The sequence below is a fragment of the Pocillopora damicornis genome, chromosome 7 (genome assembly GCF_964200805.1).
Source record: "Pocillopora damicornis chromosome 7, jaPocDami1.2, whole genome shotgun sequence".
In the NCBI taxonomy this organism is placed as follows: domain Eukaryota; kingdom Metazoa; phylum Cnidaria; class Anthozoa; order Scleractinia; family Pocilloporidae; genus Pocillopora; species Pocillopora damicornis.
Window position 1 is genome coordinate 12079418 of NC_142676.1, and position 26251 is coordinate 12105668.

The window sequence follows — 26251 nt, forward strand, 5'->3', positions numbered from 1 at the left end:
TAAACATATTACAAGCAACAGTAAGTAGTCCTTTTACACTAAACTTTGCATTTAGTATGAATTCATTCAGCGGGCCGTCTAATTTGCATAAAGTTTATTAACTTAAATTCTCAAATTGCTTACTCCAGTGTCAGGGCTGTATTTAATTTCCAGGGCTAAAAAGTTCCTGTAATTTACTTCAATAGCCAAGGCTTTATTCTATATGGGTTTTTACCAGGAAGCGGCATATACCAGAGGGCTTTTACAACGGTTAAAGTTCGCTTTCATTTTCTAACATTTCAATACGACCTTTTTAAACTTGTCGATTGTAAATGTTAGAAATTTCTTTCTTCAAATTTTCTTTTAGGATTTTAAAGATTAAGAACGAAATAATACTCGGCTGAAGTTTCGATGTTAGGGATTGTTTCTTATGCGTTCGCCGTTTTCTCGAAGTTGCGGTTGGATTCTGTTGTTTTTAAGCGCGAAAAGACAGCAATAAAACAATTTTTCAAACTATTTGTTATTTCTCCCGTACAATGAATCGCTTGAACCCAAAACTATTTTTTCTTGAATTAGGTCACTAAAAGGGATGTTTTGGCAAAAGAAAAAAAATTGAATTTTTTTACGAGTGTCTTACGATTTTCGATTTTCTCGGAAAATGGCTCTTAACATTGCAAAACGTATGCTCCGATATTCAAACAAGGGGGGTAGGGAGGGTAGACTTAAACATTCACAAACACTACACCTAGTGCCTGTCACCCCAAGAAAAACCTCGAAAAAAACAAAAATTGATGATGATGAAAGAGTTAAAGTAAATTAGGACATCTTCCTTGATGGAAAGAAGTTGTTTGTGAGGAGAATAGTTGAAGAGATGAACTGAATTGTTTCATCGATCGAGTGAGTAGCCCACACCAGTTATAAGGTTATGGCAAAGTTAACTTTTATTGAACAACGATGTAACATACAAGTTACATTTTCTCCAAATATTTTATTTTAGCCAAAATACGATGCATCTGCTGGGCCTATTTCGAACTTAATAAATAGAATATCGTCCACAAGATAAAACCCTGATCTCAGTTTATCATGGGAGAGAAACCTTCCAAAACCTCGTCTCTCATTTTCCTCGCCCTCTGGGCGTTTCATGCTCTTCCATGAAGCCTCGGGAACAAAGGACTTGACAAAATTGTGCCTTTGCATCACATTAGGGTTTTGGTCGAGAACCGAAAGCGTCACTTTATTTAGGAAAGGCCAAGGTAATATGGGGTCGTATTTCCCTTTCATCAGTGCAATATATAGCGAGATATAAGCGTTCTTGGCCTCTTTGGTGCCATTAGGATACATTGCGAGTTTCACTTTGTACCCTTGAGGACCGACATAGAAGGGATCACTTTCGACCCGAATCTCTTTGTCTTTCCTCGCCTTATTCACTCGCTCCCAAAACTCCGTCACTTTCCATATAAAGGGAGCGAAGGTTTCCATTTCTTTGTGCTTTAGTTTTACTTCAGTGATTTCCCTATCTATTCCAGTGAGCTTGGACTCCATTTTTCGGTAATCCAGCTTTATTTTCTCCATTTCCTGCCTCAATATTCTGGTTTCGTCTTGCACATCAGCAAGTTTTTTAACGGACAGCTCAAAATGACATCGGAGGTTTTGCTCTAGATGATCTTCTACGTCGCATCTTTTAATCTAAAATAATGGACATAGAATTATTTGAAAAAAATTTTAGAATGAATATATAAATGAATGAATGAATAATGGCGATGATGGTAACGATGATGTTGATGATAACCAACATTAACCTTTGCTACCCTTGCTATGATGCAATTGCAATTTCCTTGATAATTAAGTTGGCGACAATTTGACAACTTTCCGAAGAAATATTACAGATAGACGATTAACGTAACCAATCCCTTCCTAATGTTTGAATTCTGCCAACGTCTTACGAAGGAAGTTCAAACTCGTTGCCTTTGTACACTCTTATGTAAAACTTCAGTTGGGAATCTCGAAGACATTTTTTGGTATTGTTGTGACTGTAATTAAAACACTCCCAAAAGCCGGTGACATCGGTGTGTAACCGTCTGCTACATTGTCAATAAATTTTACCAAAATACTCCAAGAAAGTTGAATTTTATTTCGAGATGTATTGCGAATAAATTTTTCTCATTTATTTCTATTGTTTTAGCGATTTGATAATCTTAGAAAGGAAAGTCAGTTGGTCAGTAAAGAATATCAAGTATTTCTGAAAAAACTGAAAAACGTATTTACTATTATCCGTTATAATTAAATGTATTGCCAACCTACCTTACTGTCACATCCCAAATAATCATACTGGCAGCTCACAACAGTGTGAGAGCAAACAACGTCCTGGTGAGCCATCATCTAAACGGGGGAATTAACGAAAAATTGGTAGGAATTTTTTGGGAATCCTGTATCATATAATATCGCTTTTAAAAGAGATCCTGAGATGGAAATTGTCATTCAAGTGTTCATTCGATTCTTACACACTGACGTTTTTCCTTTTTTGGGTTTTTTTTGTATTTATTTTTTTTGTATCAATGCACCCGATATTTCGTTCAGATTACCCGCTACCTCCAGATGGTTTGAACACAAGTTAAGTTACATAGAAAAAACTTGTTTGGGGGAGAAAGTAATATAAAATGTCTCTTACCTCTTCCTTTGCAAGAACCTCACCACAACCATTAGAACAATCGCTGGGACGTCTTCGACATTCTGCAGCGTGTTTCTATCAAAAAAGATGAACAATATATATCTTCTTGTTATCAGGGTTTCAACTACAGTGTTACCGCTTCTATCGCTACTGGAATACTGTATAATTACCTCTTCATCACGTTTTGCGTGGTTTTCACCACAGTATCCACACTGCACCATTCTCCATTGACAGGTATTGGTCACATGGTCATCCACAAGTCTCTTCTCCATGGTGACATCACAGGGAGGATTCGGACAGGGAGTCATCCTGCAAGCGCAGGTCTGTAAATGAGTCTGCAGAAGGAAATCCATGAATGATCCCACATTATTCTTAGCCGAAGTTGATCATAACTCAGCATCTTTAAGTAATTAATGGGTTCAGGAAAAATACAAACCCTTCCAACTAATGACCAAGACTTATTCAAGCTTTCTTGCCATAAAATGGACGCGTTTAGAGCACATTTAGAACAGGAACCTTGGCCAGCAGAATAGAGTCGATCTCATGTCTCAGATACAAGCTTAGATGAAAATTATGGGTTTTGCACGTTGAAACCGCAGAGGACGGCTCACGACGTCATTCAAGATGATGTTCCTTTTAAAGACATTTTTGCTCCATAATTTTTTACCTCTTAATACTGTTTTCTATTCACCTCTTATATGAAACAGTTTGCATGCAAAAATTGGTCTAACATAGAATTTTTGCTTAATAGTATATCTTGTATTTGCTAAATTCCAACACTTTGTAGGCTGTTACATCGTACAGATAACTTGAACCAGAGATCAGTTTTCCCAAACATCTCTTGGACCTAAAGACCAATTTCTACGAATTGGTCAACGAACACGGAAATGGACAGCTACTGTGAGAAAATAATCTTAGAGGGGGTGGAGGGTGGCTTGTATTTAATTCACTTCACTATTCACGTCAATTCTTAGGCGATACGCGGGCACCACTTGTCCTTCACAGCTGATAAGCTCTTTTCTCACCTCGGCATCTCTGGTCTCCCCAGTCCACTCGCATCCTATGCTTGGACATCTCACATGGCAAGACAAAATACTTCTTTCTGTCGCCTTATCGGGAAATATGTCCTAGATGGAAAAGTAAGATTATTTTTAAAAGGTACAAGATAAACAGAAACACAATGACTCATCAATTTACTTCTGGAAAACCGAGACAAACCTGTTTGACCTGCGTTGTCACAAAATTATATCGGACAACATAAAATTGGCGACTTATAACAATGATGTAAGAAATGTAAGAAATGTCAATGTACTTGACGCTTGGGAGAAATAAGTTTTAGAAATTATAATAAAAATAACAAACGATAACAATAACTTCCATTTAGTGTGAATCACCCGTTGGAAAAAAATTCCAGCCAAAAAAGAGATGCACAGAAACTAAACTTTTAACTGATTAGCTATTTGAGAAATTTAATGTTTTTACTATTCGTCGTCTTTTTAACGATTGAGGTACGGTCGACAATGCTGAGTCGATGTACTCGGTTATCATTGCATCACTCAGTTTGATTTATACACATTGAATGTTAACGCATGAAAGATATTATGTTTCAAACAAAACACTGAGGGGATCAGCATCAATATTTTCAGTATGATCATTAATCATTTTCCCCGGTAACTTGTTCTATATGAACTTTAATATTAACATTTTACATAACCAAACCGAGACGAGCCGGCCACCCATGATGTCACTGAACTAAGACATTTGAGTTGTGAATTCTAACATCTGCCTGAGCGACTACGACATGTTTGCAAGAACTGTGCCACTACATCTTCTCTTAGATAATGCTATAGAATAATACAGTAGGCAATTAAATTTAAGGTATTTTTATCCTGGAGTTTTAAAATAGAACCTTGGTTTTTGTCCCTATGTATTTGTGGTGATGGGCATTGCGTGACATCATTTCCATTCGATCGCGTGCTATGTAAATCACCCATGCGTCTCATCCCTGTTGTTTTATTTATTAAAACTGTCTCGAAAATAATCACAACAGTCCTTCCAGACGTCATGCTGTTCTTTAGGCCGCATGTGTCTGCCAAATTTGTTTCTTATCCTTCCTCGATAAATTCTACAATGAGCCACATTGATCACCTTTTCTCGGTCCAATCTTTCCCTGTCAACAGGGCATTCAGGAACTTGTTGTCTGTAATAAAAAAAATTCGCGAGAATAAAAACAAGAGTTAGATTAGTGAGGACACCGCCTTGGTAATCGGATTAAACCGATGAAAAGCTGTCCTTGAAGGAAAAAAGCGATCATGACACGATTGAAGAAATTTCTGTCGCTTTCGATTAAACATATCACACTTTAGTAGCGTTTAAAACCGCATTCTAAGCCGAAGAAGTTAATTCTCCACTGCTAATCATTTGCGGTATCCACAACGATGGAATAATCCAAGAAATAAAACCGGAAACAACATTAGATAGATTTTCCGTCTCGACATGTACATACAACGCAATCGTCAGAATCCGTATATACCAGAGCGATGTATTCTGAATATGAGTCTTGCCAGAAACTCTAAAACTCTTTTTAAATGAATTAGCAAGTTCTGGGAGATGGACTTTGAAATTTACTTAGTGAGTCCGATCGAAAGAACAACATTTCAACTAACGTTGAAATGTCTGACAAAGTTCCTTACCTCTTCATGGCCTCGTTAAGACATTTCTTGCAATATCTGTGCCCACACCTCGTGAGTACTGGTTCTCGCAAAGGTAGTTGACAAATCAAACAGTGAAATTCTTCAAAAACGGTCGAAACAAACTCGTACTCAAAGCCCGATATCACAGCATCCTTATCAACATCTGCCATTATTATAATGTCTTCTATAAGTCACGCAATGTAGAGAAGACAAGGCGGAAAATTGTGGTAATTTGATGAGGCACAGCTTGTGGTCCGATTGTTTTATGCTGCAGTGCTTCAAACTATCAAGAAATTATGAAGCTGTCGTTTTCTATTGCTATTCATAATTTTAATGACATCTTTATATCTCAAATTATGGGGAAAATTGTGTTGCCAATAAAAGTGCCGGAACACTTAAAGGTTTTTTTAAAATAGCTGAGTATTCAGAGAAAATAATGATTCCACTATTTATTTTTTTAGGTATAAATCACGCTATGCACCGTATACGCTTAGAAGCGTTTGGAAATATTTGTCATTTGTTCATTTTTCTTTTCCTCCTGTAGCCCACGAGAACGGTGAAATCTCGGCCAGGGTTAAATCCCTTGAACAAAAGATGACTAAATTGCACAACGATGAGGTAAGAGATATAAACCTGATTTCTTCAGTCGTCGCTACAGAACTCTGGGGATACATTCAATTGGATTTAAAGAGAAAATTGTCCCGAAATTTAAACTTTCATTTGTGTTCCACTTTATATGCCAACCTCTATCGAGCTTACGGGATGATATGCATGGTCAACGTCACTAGATTTTAACTGTTAAGGAAAGATAACAATTACTAGAACAATTTAAAAACTACACGAATCAACAGAATAACAAGAAATTTACCTCACGAAAAGGCATCATGTCATCATTTTTTCCCGGTTAGTCAACTTTAGAGTGGATTTGTGCTGCGTGACGTTTTCATTTTTGTCGAGACTTTACTTGGATACCTATTTCAGAAATAGGCATCAATGGATTTCAACAGATAGTGCTTTAAGCCTAAAACATATCAAACTTTGCCTATTGTTATGGTTGGGATTTTTTAATACAATTGGCCTTTTGTTATCCATCCTTAGGGACTTTTCTCTTTAGTATCACGAGCTTTTACTCTGCTTGATTCGGATTCATTCGGCAAATTGTCGGCGATGACATTTTTCCCCAGCGGTAGTCTACTTGGGAAAATTTGAACAGACTAACAGGGGGTTAGTCAGTAATTGTCCAGGGTAAAGATTGTCATACAGTGTTTGAAACGGGCGGACCGTTAATGTATTTTCTCTTGAAGTAACTTCCTCTGACTTCTTCAGAGGCAATATAAGCCGTCAGTATAAAATAAATTGGAATTCAGCCGCTTGTGACATAATAGTTTGTTTTCAGTTCATGTTTTCACGGCAAGGGGCCGCGAGTAGTTTGGAGTGATTGAAAATGCGGTCCAGAGCTTATAAGCCAGGACAGGACGCAATTAAGTTGTGTTCGCTCAATATTTGTTTTCCTTAAGGCCCGTTTACGCAGGCAGGCCTTAAGGACTGATCGCAGAAGTCTAAATTGTATTCTGCTGAAAATTTCTTCTCGCGTTGTCAATGTTCAACCATTAGCGCGATGAGTATAAAAGAGTATGCAAGCCAAGAAAACAAAAAGGTGTTATTTTCGCACCTTTTTACGTTTGACTGATTTCACTTTTTTCGCTTGAAGTGCGCAGAAAAAGCAAACGCAGACAGAAAGGCAAGGTAAAAGGACTTGAGCGGCAGATTGGCTGATGCAGTATGGAAGATGAGATAGGAATATAAACAGTAGCGTCAGGGGTGAGCAGTTTATGACGATTAGCGGTTTAAATTTATAGAGTTTCATTTTCGCTTGGTCAATGACGGGTGTTGCGTAGTTGGCCGGCAGCACACTCTGGCACATTTTTTTGTTGGGACTTTTGTTTGGAAGGCTCCATACAGCAAGCCAAAAGAAAAAGCGAACAAAATACCAACCGACATTATTGTGTTGTCAATGAGGAACTCACTATCGACTTCAATGCCACAAATTCTGGTTATATTAAAAAAATATCGATGTTGAGAGTGTGTAGAAAGGCGGGTTGGTTTTGGTTTTCTTAGACTATTGTCAGGTTCGTTTTTGTTTTTTGGTCTATTGAAGCAAATAAACCTCGCTGTTGAAGGCAAAACAATAGGTGCGATTTTGGCACCTTTTTCCGTTTCAGTGACTTTATTCTCCGGTTGGCCACAAGTTCTTAAACAAAAAATGTTCATCACTGCATTAGGTGAGTGAAAAAAAAATGGTGACTTGTTTGGACTTGCTTGTTTAAACCGTCGTTTTTTGTTCCCTTTTTTTTTTCGAAACGACTCCCTTCCTTGCGCGCGCTCACGTTTCTCGTAGATTTGCTCTTTTTTTTACCGCTCACGCGACGCCGTTCAAAAATAAACAGGGACGGGCCATTCACTAATTGAGGGTATTGTTCTGCAGTTCAAAAGGTCATAAATTTTATCAGTGGGTATTGCGTATAAAGGCCTCGTAAACGCAAGTCATAATCACTTTAGATTATCCCTTACTGAGAGAATAGCTAAGAACATGAGCAAGTTTTACGAAGTCTCGAAAGTGCTCGATAAGCGTACAGACTCCCATGGTCGCGTTCAGTACCTCGTCCGCTGGCGTGGCTATGGAAAGAAGAACGATAGCTGGGTGGATGAAGCCGACACAAACGAGCGCCTTAAACAAGTGTTTAGGACACGCCACCAAGGAACTCCAGGCTTGCTGCAGACCTTAGCTGTGTTAGTGGCAGAAAAGCTGAACATGAAGAAACCGCCAACAACCAGCATCGTGAGACGTTCGTCTGTCACCATGCCGATGGATGCCGAGACCTTTAAAGAGTTGTTCGGTGGTCTTCCTTCCGCGCCAAATCTTTTGCAAGCGACAAAGTTTTCTGTGCCCATTCACGAGCTTGACGCCATAATGCCTGCCGGATGGTCACTAAATACTTTCAAAACCTCCACGACTTGTCGGTTGCAGCCCGGCAAGCCCGTCGAGATTGCTCTCGTAGAGCGCAAGAAAGTATTTTTTGATCATTCGGGGTGTTTGCGCTGTCAAGGCGGGAATGGAGCCCCCGTCGCTTGTAAAGACGTGGTGCGGAAAGTAGTATTCGGTTCAACCCTTCTAAAGATCTCGTTCTACAGTGAGCGGAACAAGCAAGCCGGGCGAAAGCCCAAGGAGCGCACGAGACTAACCTGGGCGAAACCAAGATCAGTCGCCAAGTAGAAAACATTGACTTACCGCTGGGTAGTCACTTCAACAAACGGCTCCTTTAGGAGCCACCAAATATAAGAAAGCAATGACCAAATCGAATGTGTGGTACTCTTTTATTTCCCTTATCTAGCCCTTTTTTGCATTCATTGTTTGCCTAAAAAAGATCTGTATTCAAGCCACTTCAATTTGAATCGAAAGTTCGCCTACGCCTCACTCTCAGATCGCGCTGATTCTATGCATCCCTGTGTATCACTGAAATAACCTAAAATAACCTTTATTCAAGGAACTTTTTATCTATTCGCTCGTCTGAACTAGCCTTGCGTTTTGTTGAGATTGCTAATGAGCCTTAAACCTGCTAGCGTGTCCTGGAAAATGTCCTTTTCATTTTTGCCCTAAAATTATGTAACACCGGAACGTGGTAATTTGACACCGATACCAGTAACTTCTTGCGTGGTGTCAGTGTCAAAAGCGTGGTCCGTTCATCTATCATGGAGAAAGCAGGGCACGAGGCATGGTAAGTGAGAAGTAAATGCACCCGTATTAAGTACTTCTGCCTGCGACTTATCTGAGTTTGTAAACACGAAAGTATTTCTTAGTCGATCAACACATCATAGTTCACAGTAAGAGCTTGTAAACCCGCCGGTGGTTTAGTGAAATGTCTAAATTTATTCTCGAGCTGACATTTCCTACTTAGCGGATTATACACAATAAAAAAGTATTGCTGGTTTTCACGTGACGTCACTAAATTTCAGACTTCAGAACTATTGATCCTCCTGAGATTTTACTTTCATGCTGTATTAGAGCAGCTAAAAACTAATATTCAGACAAATTTTCACTCCAAATGGGTTCTTGGTTTAGTGATAGACTACTCTTGAATTTCTAAGCTTTTGCGTGACGTGGCCTTTACATGACGAGCGAGAGAGCTGTTATGTTGGTTTAAAAGGTGACTTATTTAGGGAAATTCAGCTATCTGAACAGTTCTTGTATTAGAATAAAGTATTATTGTTACGTTTATGAGTTCTTAGAGAGATAAATTCACGCTTTTGTAGCAAAACTCAGTGACAGATGTTTCTGCTGGTTTCCAGCCGCCATGTTGGTGCCCATCTAGGTGGGCACCAGCATGGCGGCTCCATACAAATCTCTATAAATTTGGGAAAAACGTTTCTCCTCATATCTTCCGTAAGAAAAATTGCTGTGACCTGAATCTTGGCGAGAGTCTTTACATATCTAGCTTCTTTCTATTTCCAGATTCTAGACTAAATAGATTGAACGGTTTTTATTTTTTATTTTGATCTATTTTGAATGGCGTGACACTGAAAACCAGCAATTCAGTCAAGATTTTGAAGGGTCCGTTTAGTGACTGACTACAAAATACACCTCAAATAAGTATAACTTTGAGGGATGAAAAGGAGACAGATATTCTATTTTCTTTCTAAAATAGCCACAGGCGGCACGCAGACTATGTCCTCTGACTTCAAATGCTTGTTTTTGTTTTTTTTTTTTAAAGAAGGCAATTATGTGCCGACATAATGGATGGAATTTCAGATTCTTTGTATGATATTGCATGAAAAGCTTGGTGACATGAAAGTACCATGATGAACCTAAAGGATCTTATTTGAACAAGGGCACACTCATAGAGATTGCTTGAAGCTGAATAGTGATTGTGCAATGTTACATGGCATTGCATTGCAGGGCTCATTTCTTCAGTTTACAGATTCCCTGTGGCCTATTTTTATTTACGACTCAATAATTTACTTTCACGCGATTACAACTGCTGCGGTTTTTCCCCTTTAGCTTGTAGTAACATAGTAGAACGAAAGACAAAATTTAAAAAAATTGTTTTACCAAGTCCAGGTTCAAGTCTACTTTTTAAGCTTATGTGCCACTGTGAAACCGTTAGGAAAAACATGCCTTTTTTACGTTATCATCTACATATTTAGTTACTTACCTATAAATTAATTAATATTATTCAGTTTATCTTGTCTCTTTAACTGCAAAAGGGAAAGTCGATTTATTGATGAGTTTCAGATGATTAAAAAACCAACTATTAATATTTTTGCTGAAAGTATCAGCGCCAAAAAGGAACAGAAATACGGTGTGATTAATGACAGTTTATCCATTTAATTTTTTCTTGGTGTTTGTGGGTATGTTTGCTTTTTGTGTTCTGTCTTATTTCTACTTGTTTGTTTTTTCTTTTTCTTCTGTTCTCTTTTTTTGTGCTTGTCGGTCTTTGGAAATTTTTTGATAGTTCGTTGAAGGAATTTGGAGGAAAGGCCTCGTTTGAAACGTAACGGAATTTTTTTTCCTTTTGTTTATTAAAAGTTCCATGCAAGTTCGATTTCGAAAATGGAATCGACGACTGGAAGAAGATCGGTACAGTGTTTGATAACCAGCCGACATAACGTGATGATCCTACGGCTTGTAATAGAGAGCCATCCAATCATCAGGGAGATTTGCGGATTGGAGGAGTAGAGCACACACCTAACATATCTTCAGCACCAGGACAACTGCAACCAGGAGGAGTAAATTAAACTAAATTTGGGCATGAAACCACTGGTTACGAAACGACCGCGGGTACGAAACGACCGGATACCGCCTACTCGAAGCAGGGCGCTTGTTTGTGCAGAACACGATTATTGGAATGAAGGTACTTACTCAATATGAGCGCTTATCGACAAAAATAAATTCGAGAGAGGAGGCGCGTAATGGAACGAGGGCGCTTAATAGAAACATTATGGAATCCAGAGAATAAAGTCTCTTTCGCTGTTGTATATATATCCAGGTATTTTGTCGAATTTAACTGTTGTAATCTGTCGATCTTAGACTGGAAGGTATTGCAAAGATGCAGGTACATTGTGTGAAACATTTGCCGAGTTAATAAAAAAAGTTCGTGTTATTATCACAATGAATGCTTTCATTATCTATTGACGTGTCGCTGGTTCAAAACGCATGAGAAACCTTATGTATATCACAAGGTTTTCACATTTCATATTTGAACAGGATTCTGTCTTTTCGCGGTCAGCTTGAAGCAGCTTTGATAACTTTGACAGGTATGTCAATAGCATTTCAAAATTAAATTTTGTACCCAACATTCTTAGTTTTGAGTTTCTTGGGGGTTTCCCTCTAATAATTGCATTCCTCTCGATGAGTAAGTTAAGTAAGTGTCTATTGATAAGAGCCTAGCATTGCTAGCACTTATTCAAACAGGGCGCGACGATCCTGGAAATAAAATGAAGTTAACCGAGAACTTTCCTCGGCCTATTGAGTACAGCCCCCGGACTGAATTTCATGCACGACAGTCACACAAATTATTCCCTTACCAAAAAACACAGATGAGGCAATGAGTTTTGAAAAATCGAATACCTGACGTTTTATTTGAAATAGCACAATGGTAGACATTTTCGCAAAATATAGGGAACATGATCGTAAATGTGACCTTAAACCCTAATTACTAGTATATGCCCGTGTATTTCTTGAGTTAGCCTTAACAAATACCTTAGTAAAAAAATTATATGGGTATTAAGATCTCATGCATAGAAATAGTAAGCAAACCGATGTTATCCCAAATTAGCCTCGTCGAATCACTGATCAAAGTGGTAGGGGATCGTATCGAAGATCTTTTGCCGCATCCCAGGTAAGCTTGTTAGGTTCATTTTCCTCTCTTAATACTGCCTTCATAGGTCCAGATGATTTAAAAGATTGCTTCCGTCTTAAGTACTCAAGATAACTGTTCTCTTTTCTTGTCATTTTTTCACATTTCTCTCTATTTGCTTGCGACAGGTTTGGATTCAAAGCCAGGCTCTTCACATACTTGCCTTTATAGGCCATTTGGAGTGTTGTTCCACTGTAACATGTCTTTTCCATTTCGTTCTTCATTTGTTGAAAAACTGCAAGGTCTTTGTAAAACCCTTCACCTTCCAATTGTATTCTATTCCAAAAAGTCTTGTTAAAGTGATCATAGAGCAACATATCAGCTTTGTTCCACCGTTTTATGTTTTCCCTCATGTTTTCGCTGAACGCAGCTTTTTCTTTATGTATTCTCTCGTTTGTTTTAATATGTAGAACATCACTGAGTTCCCAGCAAAGCAAGCGCTTCATAAGCACCACGGACTCCTCAAAGTACTCCATAAGCATTACTAGGTCAAATTCCTTTTCCAAAAATGCAATGTAGTTCTTCACTGCTGTAGCATTCTGATAAAACTGAGGGTCTAAACCCAAATCAAACATCATTGGGTTTCTGGCTAAAACTGACGACCGAGTTTTATGTATATCTTTAAATTCTATTCCTTTCCTGAGAAATTGTTTAATAGATTGTGTGGGGTCAGCACCTAGATTATATACTTTACCGAGCCCCATATAGTTAAAAACAGACTCAAATTGCTCAACTGGGTTTCGAAGGATTGTGATATATTTACTGCCATTTTTCGGAAAAAGGTAATTCATCGTTTTCTTACTGTACCTCGTGTGACTGCAAAGAAAATTTGGCTGTAGATTATTACGTTTCAAGGTATGTTCAATTCTAAAGCGTCTTGGCCAACCAATGAGTGTGTTTCCACCAAGAATAAATGAAAGATCTCGGGAGTCGCCATATCGGAAAAAAATGTTAGATACTGTGGACGACCCTGTTTTATGTGTCTTAAGAAACAGGACATTAGTTACTGGAGAGCAGCGCTGATGAATGACTGGATCGCCCGTTGTTTCCTCGGGGAAATTCCACAGTTTGGACTCATTCCTGTTAAAAGAAAACAAGAATAACAGTATGATGCGAAGATAAGTACCATTACCCTCACGGTTTTGGTAACAACAGATATCTATATAGCTTTGATGAACCACACGATGCTTTTGTAGTTCTTTTTTTTTTTTTTTTTTTTTTCATGTTTTTTTTAATAAAAACAAAACATGTTTCGGATGGAATATCATCCATCTTCCGTTGTAAAATGAGAAATAAAATGAAATTATGCGATAAAAAGTATAACAAAGTGAGATGTTAACAAGAATAACAGGAAAATATGAAACTATTTAAGCTAAGAGGGGAGACTAATTAGTATGAACGGGATAAATTAAGATGTGTGACCTGGGAATTTAAAGACGGCTGCTCCCAAAGGATGTGCATGGCTTCCTTAATTATCAATTGGAAGCTTGTGGACGCAGAGTCCAGAATTTGAAAACAATCTTCTGAACAAAGGGAGCGACAATTTTCAGAACCTCTCAGGTGCCTAAGGAAGCCACAAACATCCATTGGGAGCAGCCGTCTTTAAATTCCCAGGTCAAACATCTTAATTTATCCCTTTCATACTTATTATTCTCCCTTTTCACTTTTTTTTCTGTTATTCTTGTTAACATCTCACTTTGTTATACTCTTTATTACATAATTTCATTTTATTTCTCATTATGAGAGGACTTGCGCCCGCGCTATATTGTAATAACTCTTTTGACTTGAAACTTTTTGCACTTACAACTCACAAATTTACTCCTAAAACTGCTGGATGGTTTGGTTGGTTAGCGATTATGATCCGCACAAAGCCTATAAACTGGAAATTAACGAGGCCATCTGCCCCAGTTTAGTCTCAGTCTTAGTCCTTCCTTGCTTTGTTCACTGCAACGCTCCCGTTAACGCTATGAAAAGTTTAGATGACGTGCATATGCTTTCTTAAGGTACTTCTCAAGTTCACTTCTCCGTTACACGCCATTTAAAAAGTACTGTTAGAAACTCTCGCCAACAACCCTGAAATTTTTTATCCCTCTACACGTATGCCCTTCCAAAATGGAATGCTATATAAGTCATCATCTGCCATACTTTTAATTTGAACGCGCACATCGCATACCACTGTTTGACCCACAAAATGGTAAATTTCCCAAAGAAAGAACAAAAGACTTACTTTTGTGAAGCAGCTGATGCGCCTCGTTGTAAAGTCTTCCAAACGTAATTCAGCTCTCCATAAGACGCAAATAAAAGCAGAAGAACTATAAGCCACGTAACCAGTAAACATCTCAATCGTCTTAGGCGACAAAGGCGTAAAATCCAGGAACCCTCTGTTGTCATGACTTCACCTGTCGTAGGAATTCAATTTAATCAGCAAACTCCTGGATCTGAAGGATTGTTGGTTTAATTGGGATACCAAAATCCGTTTATTATGGCATCTATTCAATCATTATAACTTGAACTAGCGTCATTGAAATTATGTGCCTCCTCTGTTTTTTTTTTTCTTTTTCTTTTGTTTCTTCTTTCCTTCTTCTCTTTGTTAATTAACAATGGCAAAATGAATATTTTTGTCGCTTGAGCGACATAATGCGCGTGGTGTGGCCAGATGAGGCTATGGTGACTCAGAATATCCACTACTACATTTGCAACGCTACCAAAGGACCATGCATGCATTATTATTTCAACCAAAAAAATTTCGGTATTGCCAAATAGTTTCAAATTATCCGTTTTTGGATATGTAAACAGTAATCTGGTCCGTTGGCTTACTTGTTCGCCGAAGCGGAACATTCAACTTGCTTAGTCAAAATGGCTGGATATTGGTCCCTTTTTTTTAACGCACCGCAATGAAACGATATGAACACAAGCCCTTAAAATTAAGCCATCAGTCAAAGTACATTCCTATCTTCCTCCAAAAAATTACCTTACAATCGTAACCATGCAAAGATTTTGTTCCAAAATTTGCTTTTAGACAATAAACCCTACTTAGCTCCCGTTTGCTGGTCGTTCGCTATCCGTTTCAAAAGGACCATGAAATCGTTCATACGCTCTTATCCGTTTTCTCCGAAGGAAATCAATAAAAGACCTCGAGAAATGATCTAACTCTCGATCAAAAACACAGGATATGCTTCGATAAACAATCTGTAATCGGCTGAAAAGATTCGCCGCCGCCATTTCTTTAAACCGGCAAGCACCGTTATTCGACGATCTGGTGGAAAACTTAGTGGGTAATATTGCTTAATACTCAGGGAAACGTCTTCGGCCAACTAAGAGCGACGTAAAATTTATTCATGCAATGCCGAGCGAAGTAACGAGACAAAAGCTCTCCGTTGCCGGACAATATCAATAAATTTTCTCACTGGTCCCGCGATAAAAGATATGGGCTGGCAAGCTTTTTGTGTACATCTCATCTCCTCGAGACTCACTTTAATCAGGGAAACTCATAGACCACAAGTTTTAAAGAAAGCAGTCTGATGATATGAAACAGAAATAATTCTTACAAGACTTCCGTTTCTGCATTTGGATTTTCCAGCAACGTCTCTACAAGATAATGGTTTCCAGATATCCTTTGGCGCAAGAAACGTTGGTGTTGTAGATAATTGTGAGTTCAAACTGTTGCGCTTAAGTTGTATGGCGAAGAAAAATAATTGATGAAATTGAAATACCTTCTAGTCACAGCGAAACAAATGTGATCCATCAGAGAAATTACATGGTACTTCGCAGAATTTAACCATCGTGAGTTCGACACAGTTATATAAATAATGAACAAATGAAACTTCAATATAATGCATATTTATATCTCTGCAGTAACGCCCGGTGAGAACTGCGCGTGCTCAGCTCGTTGTTAATCGCTTATGTTATAGATTCTTAAGACCGTAAGAGTGCTACTTTTACTTCAAAAGAATGAAATTTTTTGGATGTAGGCTGCACTACATAAAGTGACTAGTTCCTCATTCTTGACGGTTGGTTTGTTGGAAAAAAAGATTTTCATAATCCTTTACTGTTCTAAAACAAAGGCAATCAATTGTTTTCTCCATATTATCCAAGAACTGTATGCACGATGAAGTAGGGGGCTGTGTGAAAATCTTGCAGCTTTTTTTCACAATGATGGGACATCAACAAGTGTTGATAAAATTCAAGGAGACTCGAAAGGGTTTTTATGCCAGGGGAGACTGGTTCTAAACTGATGCATTCCACGCGCGATCTTTCCCACGAAATTTCGTGGAGCGAGTTGTAAACAGCAGTAGCGGCTGTAAATCAAATGAAAATTGCATCATTCAGCATTTGTTTTCAAAACCTGAATGAGGCTATTTCTGTTTGGAAAAGGGAATTGATTCATCTAAAAAAAAGTGAAAGTTCGACCAACAAATAACTTAGGCAAAGAGACATCAGTAAGGCGAAGTCGTTAGGGCACTACCCGGCAAAAGGAAGCAAAACGGCAGAATTTGATTCGTATAGATTTCCAACACTACGCCATGCATTTTCGATATTTTGGTTGATAAGATCAAAGTATTACGATATTTACCCCATACCATTCATTTGCACACAGAAGTCACACAAAGAAAAACGTCAAAATGCAATCATCAGGAATTATCGACATTGAGGCGTTTCTAAACGGATTCTGTTTTCTCCGCTCGAGCTTACCCCTCAAAATATCATTAAAATAAATAAAAGAAAACCTAATCACCGAATGAAACTTTGTCACAGACGACATTTCTTGAGCGACGATGAACTTTTAATAACAACGATCCATGATTATAACTTGGCTTGCAGATGGCTCTTTAGCCGTTGCAATTCTTTGAGATACGTTCATAAAATCTGGACTATAATGACTTCGTGGAGTTAATGCACTGTCAACATCGACTCGAAATTACTAGCCTCGCCAAAACAAGTCGGACAAGACGCCAAGAACTTCCTCCAACGAAACAATAATTTTCTTACAAAAAATTAATTTAAAAAATCTTCGCTTTGTTTCGATTTAGTTTCGTTTAAGACGCTCTGGAAGAAGTCAAAACCCTGAAAAAAATTATCCTAATTCCTCCCCTATAATTTCTAAATTGGTCATTTACTGACTGACAAACGAGAGGAGGAATACTTTCCTCTCCTCTTCGCTCATCACGCGGACTGTCCTCGCGAAGAAGAGCCGTCCAATCAGCGGTATTGTTCAAAATGCGTAACCGGATATAAAAGTGTGAGTTAATATCGCAAAAAACTGGAAATAAAGCTTGCTAAGTTGATAGATAAATAACAAAAAAAAATTTTTTTGGTCACCCACTTAGTCTTTGAAATATCTTTCAAAAACTGAATTTTAGAGGGTCGTTAAGGAACCGCCGCACTGTTGCCATGGTGACAGATGAGGCCTGAAAAACATCCTTAAAAATTGATGTCTTTATTAGTAGGCACTCGCCGTTAATTGCGGGAAACCCTATCGAGTTTCCTTTCCAACACAAGAGCAAAGGCCCTAGGTGCTACCGTCAGTCTCATATTTGTAAAGGGGGTAAGTTTCGAACTTGATTGGCCACAATAAATCGACAAGAACCTAATAGAGAGCCAATAAGCGCCAAGTTCTTTCAAACCGATGAAAACTAAATGTAAAGCACAAGCTAAAGGGGAACTATCCCTCATTGTGAACCCAGAAGTAAATAAAAACCAGACGAAAACTTCAGTTGTTTTCCTCTACATTTGAGTGTAATTTACACCCATCTTGATTTACAATACATCCGACGTGAATATTCAACCATATACGCTACCATACAGAAAATAAAACCAATTTAGAGTAAAACAGCTGCTAAACAAGTGGCGAATTTTAATTTTCGCATGTACTTAATCTGCCTTCTCCCGCAGGGTGCCAAAAACAGAGGGAAAAATATCACAATTTCAGCTTCTAAAAAAAGCGCTGTAAAGAGAAGACACGACATTGAATTACGCATCGTTTCTTTATCAAGGGATAAAAGCTTCAAAACTTAACTTCGGAAATTTTCCTTTAATTTGTTGCAGTATATATACAACTCGAAAGTGACTTGAATGGGACACTTAGAGCGAATGGAAAGCTAAACTTTACCAAGTGCCTCAGCCATCCATCATGTCTGCTGATTTCAAGCGCCGTCTCATTTTCTTTCTCTTCCCTTCTTTTTTCACAGCAGCTAACTGTTCTTCAGGTAAATATATTATCATTTCTTAGGTCTCATTCAACTTTTTCTACGATTTCTTCTTGTTCCTTTATGGCACTAAGATCCCTTTCTAAACAGAAGCCGTAGATGAGGCGGGCTCTTCCAAAAGAAGAAAAAATCGAAAACCAAAAACGTGCACAACATTTTTTGCATGTGATTTTTTCCAAAATGTCAAGATGAAGATTTATGATACCCACGCTAGATCAAAAAGAGTACATTTCCAAGCTATACGATATCTTTTACATACAAGCCTTTCTTATCTTCTTCCGATCTCTTATAGCGGTGGAATGTAAAGTAAATTTCAATTTTCTGTAATCATGCATCGGTCACATAGTACAAAAAAAATCATCGGAAAACTGAGCTTTAAAACAGTGCTTTTTGGTAAGAATATTTATCAGTCGCATTTCCACGCACTTTCATCAGCACCTGTTTTAATTTGAACCAAACTTCAATTTGATCCCATTTTACATTGTTTGCTGAAACGTTATATTACATTACCATTACCGCCGTTAATTGCGGGAAACTCTCTCGAGTTTTCTTTTTAACATAAGAGCAAAGGCCCTTGATGCTACCGACAGACTCATATTTGTAAACGGGTAAGTTTCGAACTTGATTGGCCACAATAAATTGGCAAGAACCTAATAGAGAGCCAATAAGCGCCAAGTTCTTTCAAACCGATGAAAACTAAATGAAAACACAAGCTAAAGGGGAACTATCCCTTATTGTGTACCCAGAAGTAAATAAAACAAATATGAGTGTAATTTACACCCATCTTGATTCACAACATTCCATCCGACGTGAATATTCAACCATATACGCTACCATACAGAAAATAAAACCAATTTAAAGTAAAACAGCTGCTAAACAAGTGGCGAATTTTAATTTTCGCATGTACTTAATCTACCTTGTCCCGCAGGGTGCCAAAAACAGAGGGAAAAATATCACAGTTTTAGCTTCTAAAAAAGCGCTGGAAAAGACACGACACGACACGACATTGAATTACGCTTCGTTTTTTTATCAAGGGATAACAGCTTAAAAACTTAACTTCGGAAATTTTCCTTTAATTTGCTGCAGTATATACAACTCGAAAGTGACTTGAATGGGACACTTAGAGCGGATGGAAAGCTAAACTTTACCAAGTGCCTCAGCCATCTATCATGTCTGCTGATTTCAAGCGCCGTCTCATTTTCTTTCTCTTCCCTTCTTTTTTCACAGCAGCTAACTGTTCTTCAGGTAAATTCTTAGGTCTTATTCAACTTTTTCTACGATTTTCTATTGTTCCTTTATGGCACCAAGATCCCTTTCTAAACAGAAGCCGTCGATGAGGCGGGCTCTTTCAAAAGAAGAAAAACTCGAAAACCAAAAACGTGCACAACATTTTTTGCATGTGATTTTTTCCACATTGTCATGATGAAGATTTATGATACCCTACATTTCAAAGCTATACGATATCTTTTACATACAAGCCTTTCTTATCTTCTTCCGATCTCTTATAGCGGTGGAATGTAAAGTAAATTTCAATTTTCTGTAATCTTGCATCGGTCACATAATACAAAAAAAATCACCGGAAAACTGAGCTTTAAAACAGCGCTTTTTGGTAAGAATATTTATCAGTCGCATTTCCACGCACTTTCATAAGCACCTGTTTAAATTTAAACCAAACTTCAATTTGATCCCATTTTGCATCGTTTGCTGAAACGTTATTTTACATTATCATCCTCGTCCCAGTGTAAAACAACATGCAATTTGCGAGCTTAGTTATACAAGGAGCAGAGTAGAATAAACCATGCATAAAAGGATTTTATAAAGAGCTATTTGCGATAAGATATTTTAGCATTCAGGTGGTCTCCTTTATGGGGGCATTCTTAAAACTTCCCTCGCTACTTAAAATTTCATGTTGCTTTCTACGTAGCCAAATAACGTAACTGATTTAGAAATCGTCTTCCTTTTAAGGAAATGTTCTCAAGCAAAGCGCTCTCCTAAGGACATATGCATTTCAAACTTAGTTTATCACACTGCACCTGTCTGACTAAAAAAATTGGGCTTCTAGAGCGCGAACGCGGAAGAGAAACCGAGGGAAAATCCCACTTTATTAGTCACTTGTAAGGCAGACACCTTTTTTCGCACCCAGCATCGGCCCGAGTTCAACAATTCATGTTCAAAGAATAATGTCTCTTGAATACACTATTCTTTGTTTTAATCATAAAGTACAGATACGAGAAGGGTCTTAGCTAATATATTTCACTTATGCCAAATGTTAACTGAAGACTTCGACCTGTACAGACTAGCAAGAGCCTCTGTCCATCGCAATTCGACTGGAAAATAGTAATTCATGTAAAATAGCATATCATTTAAATAAAACTAAATTTCCTCGTTTTAATCACCTCAGAAATAAACAGTTTGAAGCAAGACTTGATCCTGTTGGGAAGACATTCAACCAGCGTCACTTTTCAAGAGAAGAATTCCATTATTTGACCGCACCTCGAGTGGGGCTATTCATTTTGTACGACCTGTTAGATTGTACATTTGAATGTGTCAGAAACGCTTTGTGCCTTGCGATAAACATGACCGCCTCCAAACGAGCAAATGGAGAGTTTTGGTGCCAATTGGTGTCCTCTGATAAGTACAGAGACGCCGGGAACTACAACGAAAACAAGAGTTTGCAGCATTTGTCTTTTCAAGTAAGAACTCTTTCTAACGCAGTTGCAGCTGATAATTTTAGAAAGATTTTCATCAAAAGTACTGTCCAGGTATTTCATGGTCTTTACGAAAGATACTTTCTGTTTATTCCAGTCTCATTGTTCTTCTTCGCCATGCCTAAAAGGGGGAATCTGCATCCCTAATTACAAATACAATTCTTACGACTGTCGCTGTGAACAAGGTTTCTATGGGGACTATTGTGAGAAAGGTAAATATGACATAACGCACGCATGAGTCCCAGCTATTTCCTATGGAGCTACCATGGTAAAAATCCTAATGTGCAGCACGGCCGTGCATCTATCACATGACGTGTGCAATCTCACTTAGGCTGATAGTTCCCGTCGAGTTTAGCTGCAAGGTTTTAAAACTTTCAGGATTAGTTTTCCATTCTATCCCGTTTGAAATAGACCTTTTAGAGCTCAAAATGAGAAGAGAATATGCCAAATAATACTCGTTTTGAAAATGCATTGAGAATGTAGCTCTATCAAGCGAAGAAATTAGTTTTGGAGTTGACGATTCTTCATTCTTAAACGGAGTGTGAATCATGGCTGATAACAAAACTGAGTTTTCTGAATTCCAAGTGAGACTTTGCAACTTGGAGCCTCTTCATCAGAATTAACGGTAATTATTATTTTGAAGTGTTAAAATATCCCAAAAGTGTAGTTCAATGGAAGATTTTCTTTGGAAATAACACCAATTTCAGAATTTTCAACACAAAGCTACCCAATTTTCTAATGGTAAATTCTTTTAAACAACAATTCCAGTTGGGTAAATCTGCTGCACAGCGCCGGTTCAAAAGAAAGTTCTAATTTTAATTTTAAAACCATACGCTTTCAGAATTTTCAAAATTTTCAAGACAAACCTACGCAATTTTCTGGCCGTAAACAACGATTCAAGCATGTTGAATCGACCATGTCTACTATGCGGTCACCTACATGCAAAAAATTCGTTCGTTTTTCGCTTTCGAACAAAAAAATTCCAATTTTTTTTTGGATACGGATTTGGTCTCGAAATATTCATTGGTCGTCTTCGCCTTGTTATTTATTCATAGTTTTCGAGTAGAACACGATTACTTGGTAAACTCGACACACTTATATTAAACTCATTTTTTTCCAGCACAACTTGTCTGCACTCAAGAAGCTACAGTGCTTTCGTACTCTCCAAACTTCCCGCGTGCATTCATACTTCCACATACGCATTTGTTTTGTTTTCGCGCTACCCAGCATTTTGGGATCGGAACAATTACTGCAAATAGCAGAGGGGCATTTTGTTGCACATGTTCCGTAAATTTTAATTTGATGCGAGAAACCGCTGGTAAGCACCTGCGTCGGTTTTCAGCTCAGGAATCGCGAAAGAAAAGAAGCAGGAAAATTCGTTGGAAAACAACAATGGATCGAGTATTTGAGACAACTTTTCTTGTAAATTTTCCCTCTGTAACCTAGATGGAAGCAGCAAAGTCTTAAAATAGTTGTGTGGTGAGCGGAAGGAAGTTATTTTCAAAAAGCAAAAGATTGTACAAACGACTTCGAGTCTTCTCTTGTGATTGTTTGGGCGATCGATGTAGATGACGTTATTTTTGAAGGATGCAAGAGGCCTTTCGAAGAGTACTTATAAATTGGATGGTATACTTTTATCGTCCCGTTGCTATCTCAAGTTATTGTTGATCATTTGTGGTACTCACTTTCCTGTGAGCGTTTTTTAGAGCTCCAACTGTACTGCTAATGCAATGTACTTCAATTTCAGCGAAAAAAAGTTTATGATTTGTTTCACAAGTTTTTTTTTGACATGAATCACAACCGGCGGGACCGGTTACCAAAACAAAAAAAGGTCAATGTCGAGTAAAGAAAAGTAAGACGACGTTAGTACTAGGGATATGGTCGCCTTAGATCAAAGAGCTTGTTAGAAAAGGAGGAATAATTGTGGATTTTAACGGAGTAAGGAAAACTCTTTTCAATCATTAGTCTCGGAAATATCATCAGATATGATCAATGATGTGGAAAAATTGTCAATTAAAACAAGTACTAGTTTGGGCTATAACTCACAGATGCGGAGCGCTCTCTCCCTAAGAAAGGACTATCATTTTGTTCAAACGGCTTTCTGCTTTTACAGAATGCTATCTTAAACCTCTTTCACAGAGTCTTCCATCTTTTGTTAAGGATTCTACGGATTTTATTAACAAAGTAGAAGATTTGAATGCAAAAGGCCCACTCCCCAAGGGGTCCCTACTTGTGTCTTGGGATGTAGTCTCAATGTTTCCGAACATCGACAACAATCTAGGTATTTCAATAGTTAAGAGGGCACTTAATTCCAGATCTATTAACATTCCTTCCACTGATTGCTTAGTTGAACTGAGCCGTTGAAATTTGCCTCAGGGTTAATAATTACCAGTTTCCTAGTCAGAGTTTTGTTCAGAAACATGGCACGACCATGGGACCGAAAAACGCCAGCAGCTATGCAGATTTGGTGATGGGTGTCATCGATGAGAAAGCCAAATTTGGAGGTAGCCTGAAACTTATGCTTTGGTGGAGATACAGGGATGATATTTTTGACATTTAGACTCAGGGCTTACCTAAATTATTGGAATTTACTGATTATATTAACGGTTTGTATCCTACTATCAAATTTGAATCGGTTTACTCTGACAGTCATTTGAATGTCCTTGCTCTCACGTTGCATTTTCGTGACGGGTTTATTAGCACTGATGTTTATGCTAAACCCACTGATAGCCACCTCTACCTACCTTTTTCGAGTTCACACTCCATACATTGCAAAAGAGCAGTCCCCTTTGGGATAGCTTTAAGGATCAAACGCAATTGTTCTACTGACGACTTTTTACAAAATAGCGTATTTGAAATAGCAAAATTATCCAGCGGAGCTTGTCGATAAAAAGTTCGACAAAGCTCTTAGTATACCAAGAGCCGAACTTTTGAGGAGAAAGGTCAAGCCAGCAAAGAAAAATTTTCCATTGGTCCTCGACTACAATCCAATTTTGCGGGATATCCAAAAAGTTATTAAAAAGCACTTTTATCTATTACAACCCTCACCAGAAGTCAAAGAAATTTTTCCATCCAAGTCGATATTTACCGCTTATCGTAGAACCAAAAATCTTAAAGAGAAATTGGCGCCATCAAAATTTCGGCTAACCTCCAGTAGAAATCAAAGAGAGGAAAACAGAGGTTGTTCAAAATGCTGGCGTTCAAAGTTCGGCAAACGGTCGTCAATATTCCATTCACAGGGGCTGTCTTGTTCGTCACGAAATGTTATTTATTTGGCCACTTGTGCCAAATGCAACCTGCAACCTGTAGGCTCCACCTCGACTGAATTTAAAGTAACATTTCGTAACCACAAGTCGAACATGCTGAAGAACAAAAGAACTTGTGAATTGGCTCTGAACATGAAATTTCTCAAATCAATTTCATTATTATTGAAAAAATTAGATCTTTTGAAAATTCCTTACATCTTGAACGATTATTACTCACTAGGGAAGCCTGTTGGACCGCGCAATTATTCACCCTTAATCCTCATGGTCTCAACAAACAGCGAGAATTTAGATCAAAACACCGCATGAATTACTACAATTGAGTAGTTGTGATTTGCCATTTTTCCAACATGACGTATTTTATTTTAATTTTACTCCATTATCATTTTGATATTTGTTTATTCCTGAGTTCAAGGGCTCTTTTCAGGGATTCTGTTATGTTTGTCACCCGTTTTTCATTAAAAAAAAAAAAAAGAGGGCCTCGGAGGGGGGGTCATTTCTGCGGTTTGATGGCCCTTTCCTGGGATCCTGTTATGATTTTTACCTGATTACATTCATTCAGAGGCCTTCAATGAGGAGCTTGTTACTCCGGAGGAAACACTACTAATTAAGTTAGTTCCTTTTTTTTTTCTCTAGTTTTTGTCACTTATTTGTATTCACCTTATTTGTATTCACATGTCATCCATAGTTCTTTGTTCGCCTTTCATCGTTTAACCCTTCTCAGTTTGTAATTTAGACCTTTGTTGTATTACGTAACCTCAATCTTAAAATTTATGTTTTGTATATAAGTCGCAATCATTGTAAATAGCCTTTTAGTTTTTAATTTTTAACCTGAAGAAGGCCGAACGGCCGAAATGTTGTGCATTAAACTCGTCCAGAACAGTCAAGAGTTGGCCTCCTCGTTACGTCCTTATAGTACACTTAACTACAAATTCACGTCGAGACATTGTATCCTGTGGATTCTCTTACTGGGAGTTCATCGTTAGGTATACCAATTTTACGCTGCTTATATATATCTATTCAAAACCTGAATTATGAAGTCAACTTAACTTAAATGAGTTTTTTTCGACAAAAGAACACTTGAATGGAGTATAATGAAGTTATTTATTTTCTCTCTTTCTCATACACGTGACTATGTGTGTCTTGAGAAAGACAATTTATTTATATTATAATCATCAAAATATTCTTATAATTTCAAATATAAAAAAAACAATCTGATATATATGTTATACCACTTTACAAGGAAAAAAAGCGATATCGTTTGCAAATTCTGAAACATTAAGACCCCGTCCACACGAATCCGTTTTCGAAAAGAATTAACAGCATCAAAAACATATATATATGCTCTCGTCCGCTATATTGATTTGAATTTAGGACGGGGGCCTGTCAAAGAGGTTGCACGACGCTATCAGCCGACGTTGGCTGTTTACCTGAAAGACTTCTTCTGTCGGTTAGGACAAAGTCAATTAACGAGAAATTGTGAATTGAAAATAACGCCCATTGTTGTTTTTGCAATTATGATTCAACCTATTTTTCCATCTTGAGCCTTAGGGGCAACGCACTGTATGATTGTTATTCGCGCATTGTAGATTCTTTTCTTTTCATTAATTAATGAAGTCGCCTTTTCTTGTCACTAAAGGGCAGTAATTACGATAAAGTTGAGGCAATAAAGGGTCAACAGCATTTTTTTTCGCTTCAACTCTGCTAGGATAAACTACTAGGTGGTGAACTGGCGGTGGTGAGATTGACTTGGTGGCGAACTCGCTGGGGGCGAGTCTTCCTTGTGGCGAGATGACTGTGTACCGCCAATGGATTTAGAG

At 38.0% G+C, this 26251-nt stretch overlaps 2 protein-coding genes and 1 pseudogene across 2 annotated transcripts; 1 reads left to right on the forward strand and 2 right to left on the reverse strand.

The window, feature by feature from the left end:
• Positions 1-897: 897 nt before the first annotated feature.
• On the reverse strand, positions 898-5545 carry LOC113665771 (TNF receptor-associated factor 6). Its single transcript, XM_089213044.1, has 7 exons — positions 5341-5545; positions 4796-4847; positions 3673-3774; positions 2818-2982; positions 2648-2722; positions 2281-2358; positions 898-1665 (listed from the first exon to the last, which is right to left on the reverse strand). Exons 1-7 carry the CDS (start codon positions 5508-5510, stop codon positions 973-975), a joined length of 1335 nt encoding a protein of 444 aa, XP_089069170.1. The 5' UTR covers positions 5511-5545; the 3' UTR covers positions 898-972.
• A 4542-nt stretch (positions 5546-10087) lies between these two features.
• LOC113665772 (galactose-3-O-sulfotransferase 2) lies at positions 10088-16082 on the reverse strand. The gene is made up of 3 exons (XM_027181495.2): positions 15968-16082; positions 14482-14653; positions 10088-13334 (listed from the first exon to the last, which is right to left on the reverse strand). Exons 2-3 carry the CDS (start codon positions 14643-14645, stop codon positions 12191-12193), a joined length of 1308 nt encoding a protein of 435 aa, XP_027037296.2. The 5' UTR covers positions 14646-14653; positions 15968-16082; the 3' UTR covers positions 10088-12190.
• A 4954-nt stretch (positions 16083-21036) lies between these two features.
• Positions 21037-25421, forward strand: LOC149042603 (uncharacterized; annotated as a pseudogene).
• The last annotated feature ends 830 nt before the right edge of the window (positions 25422-26251 follow it).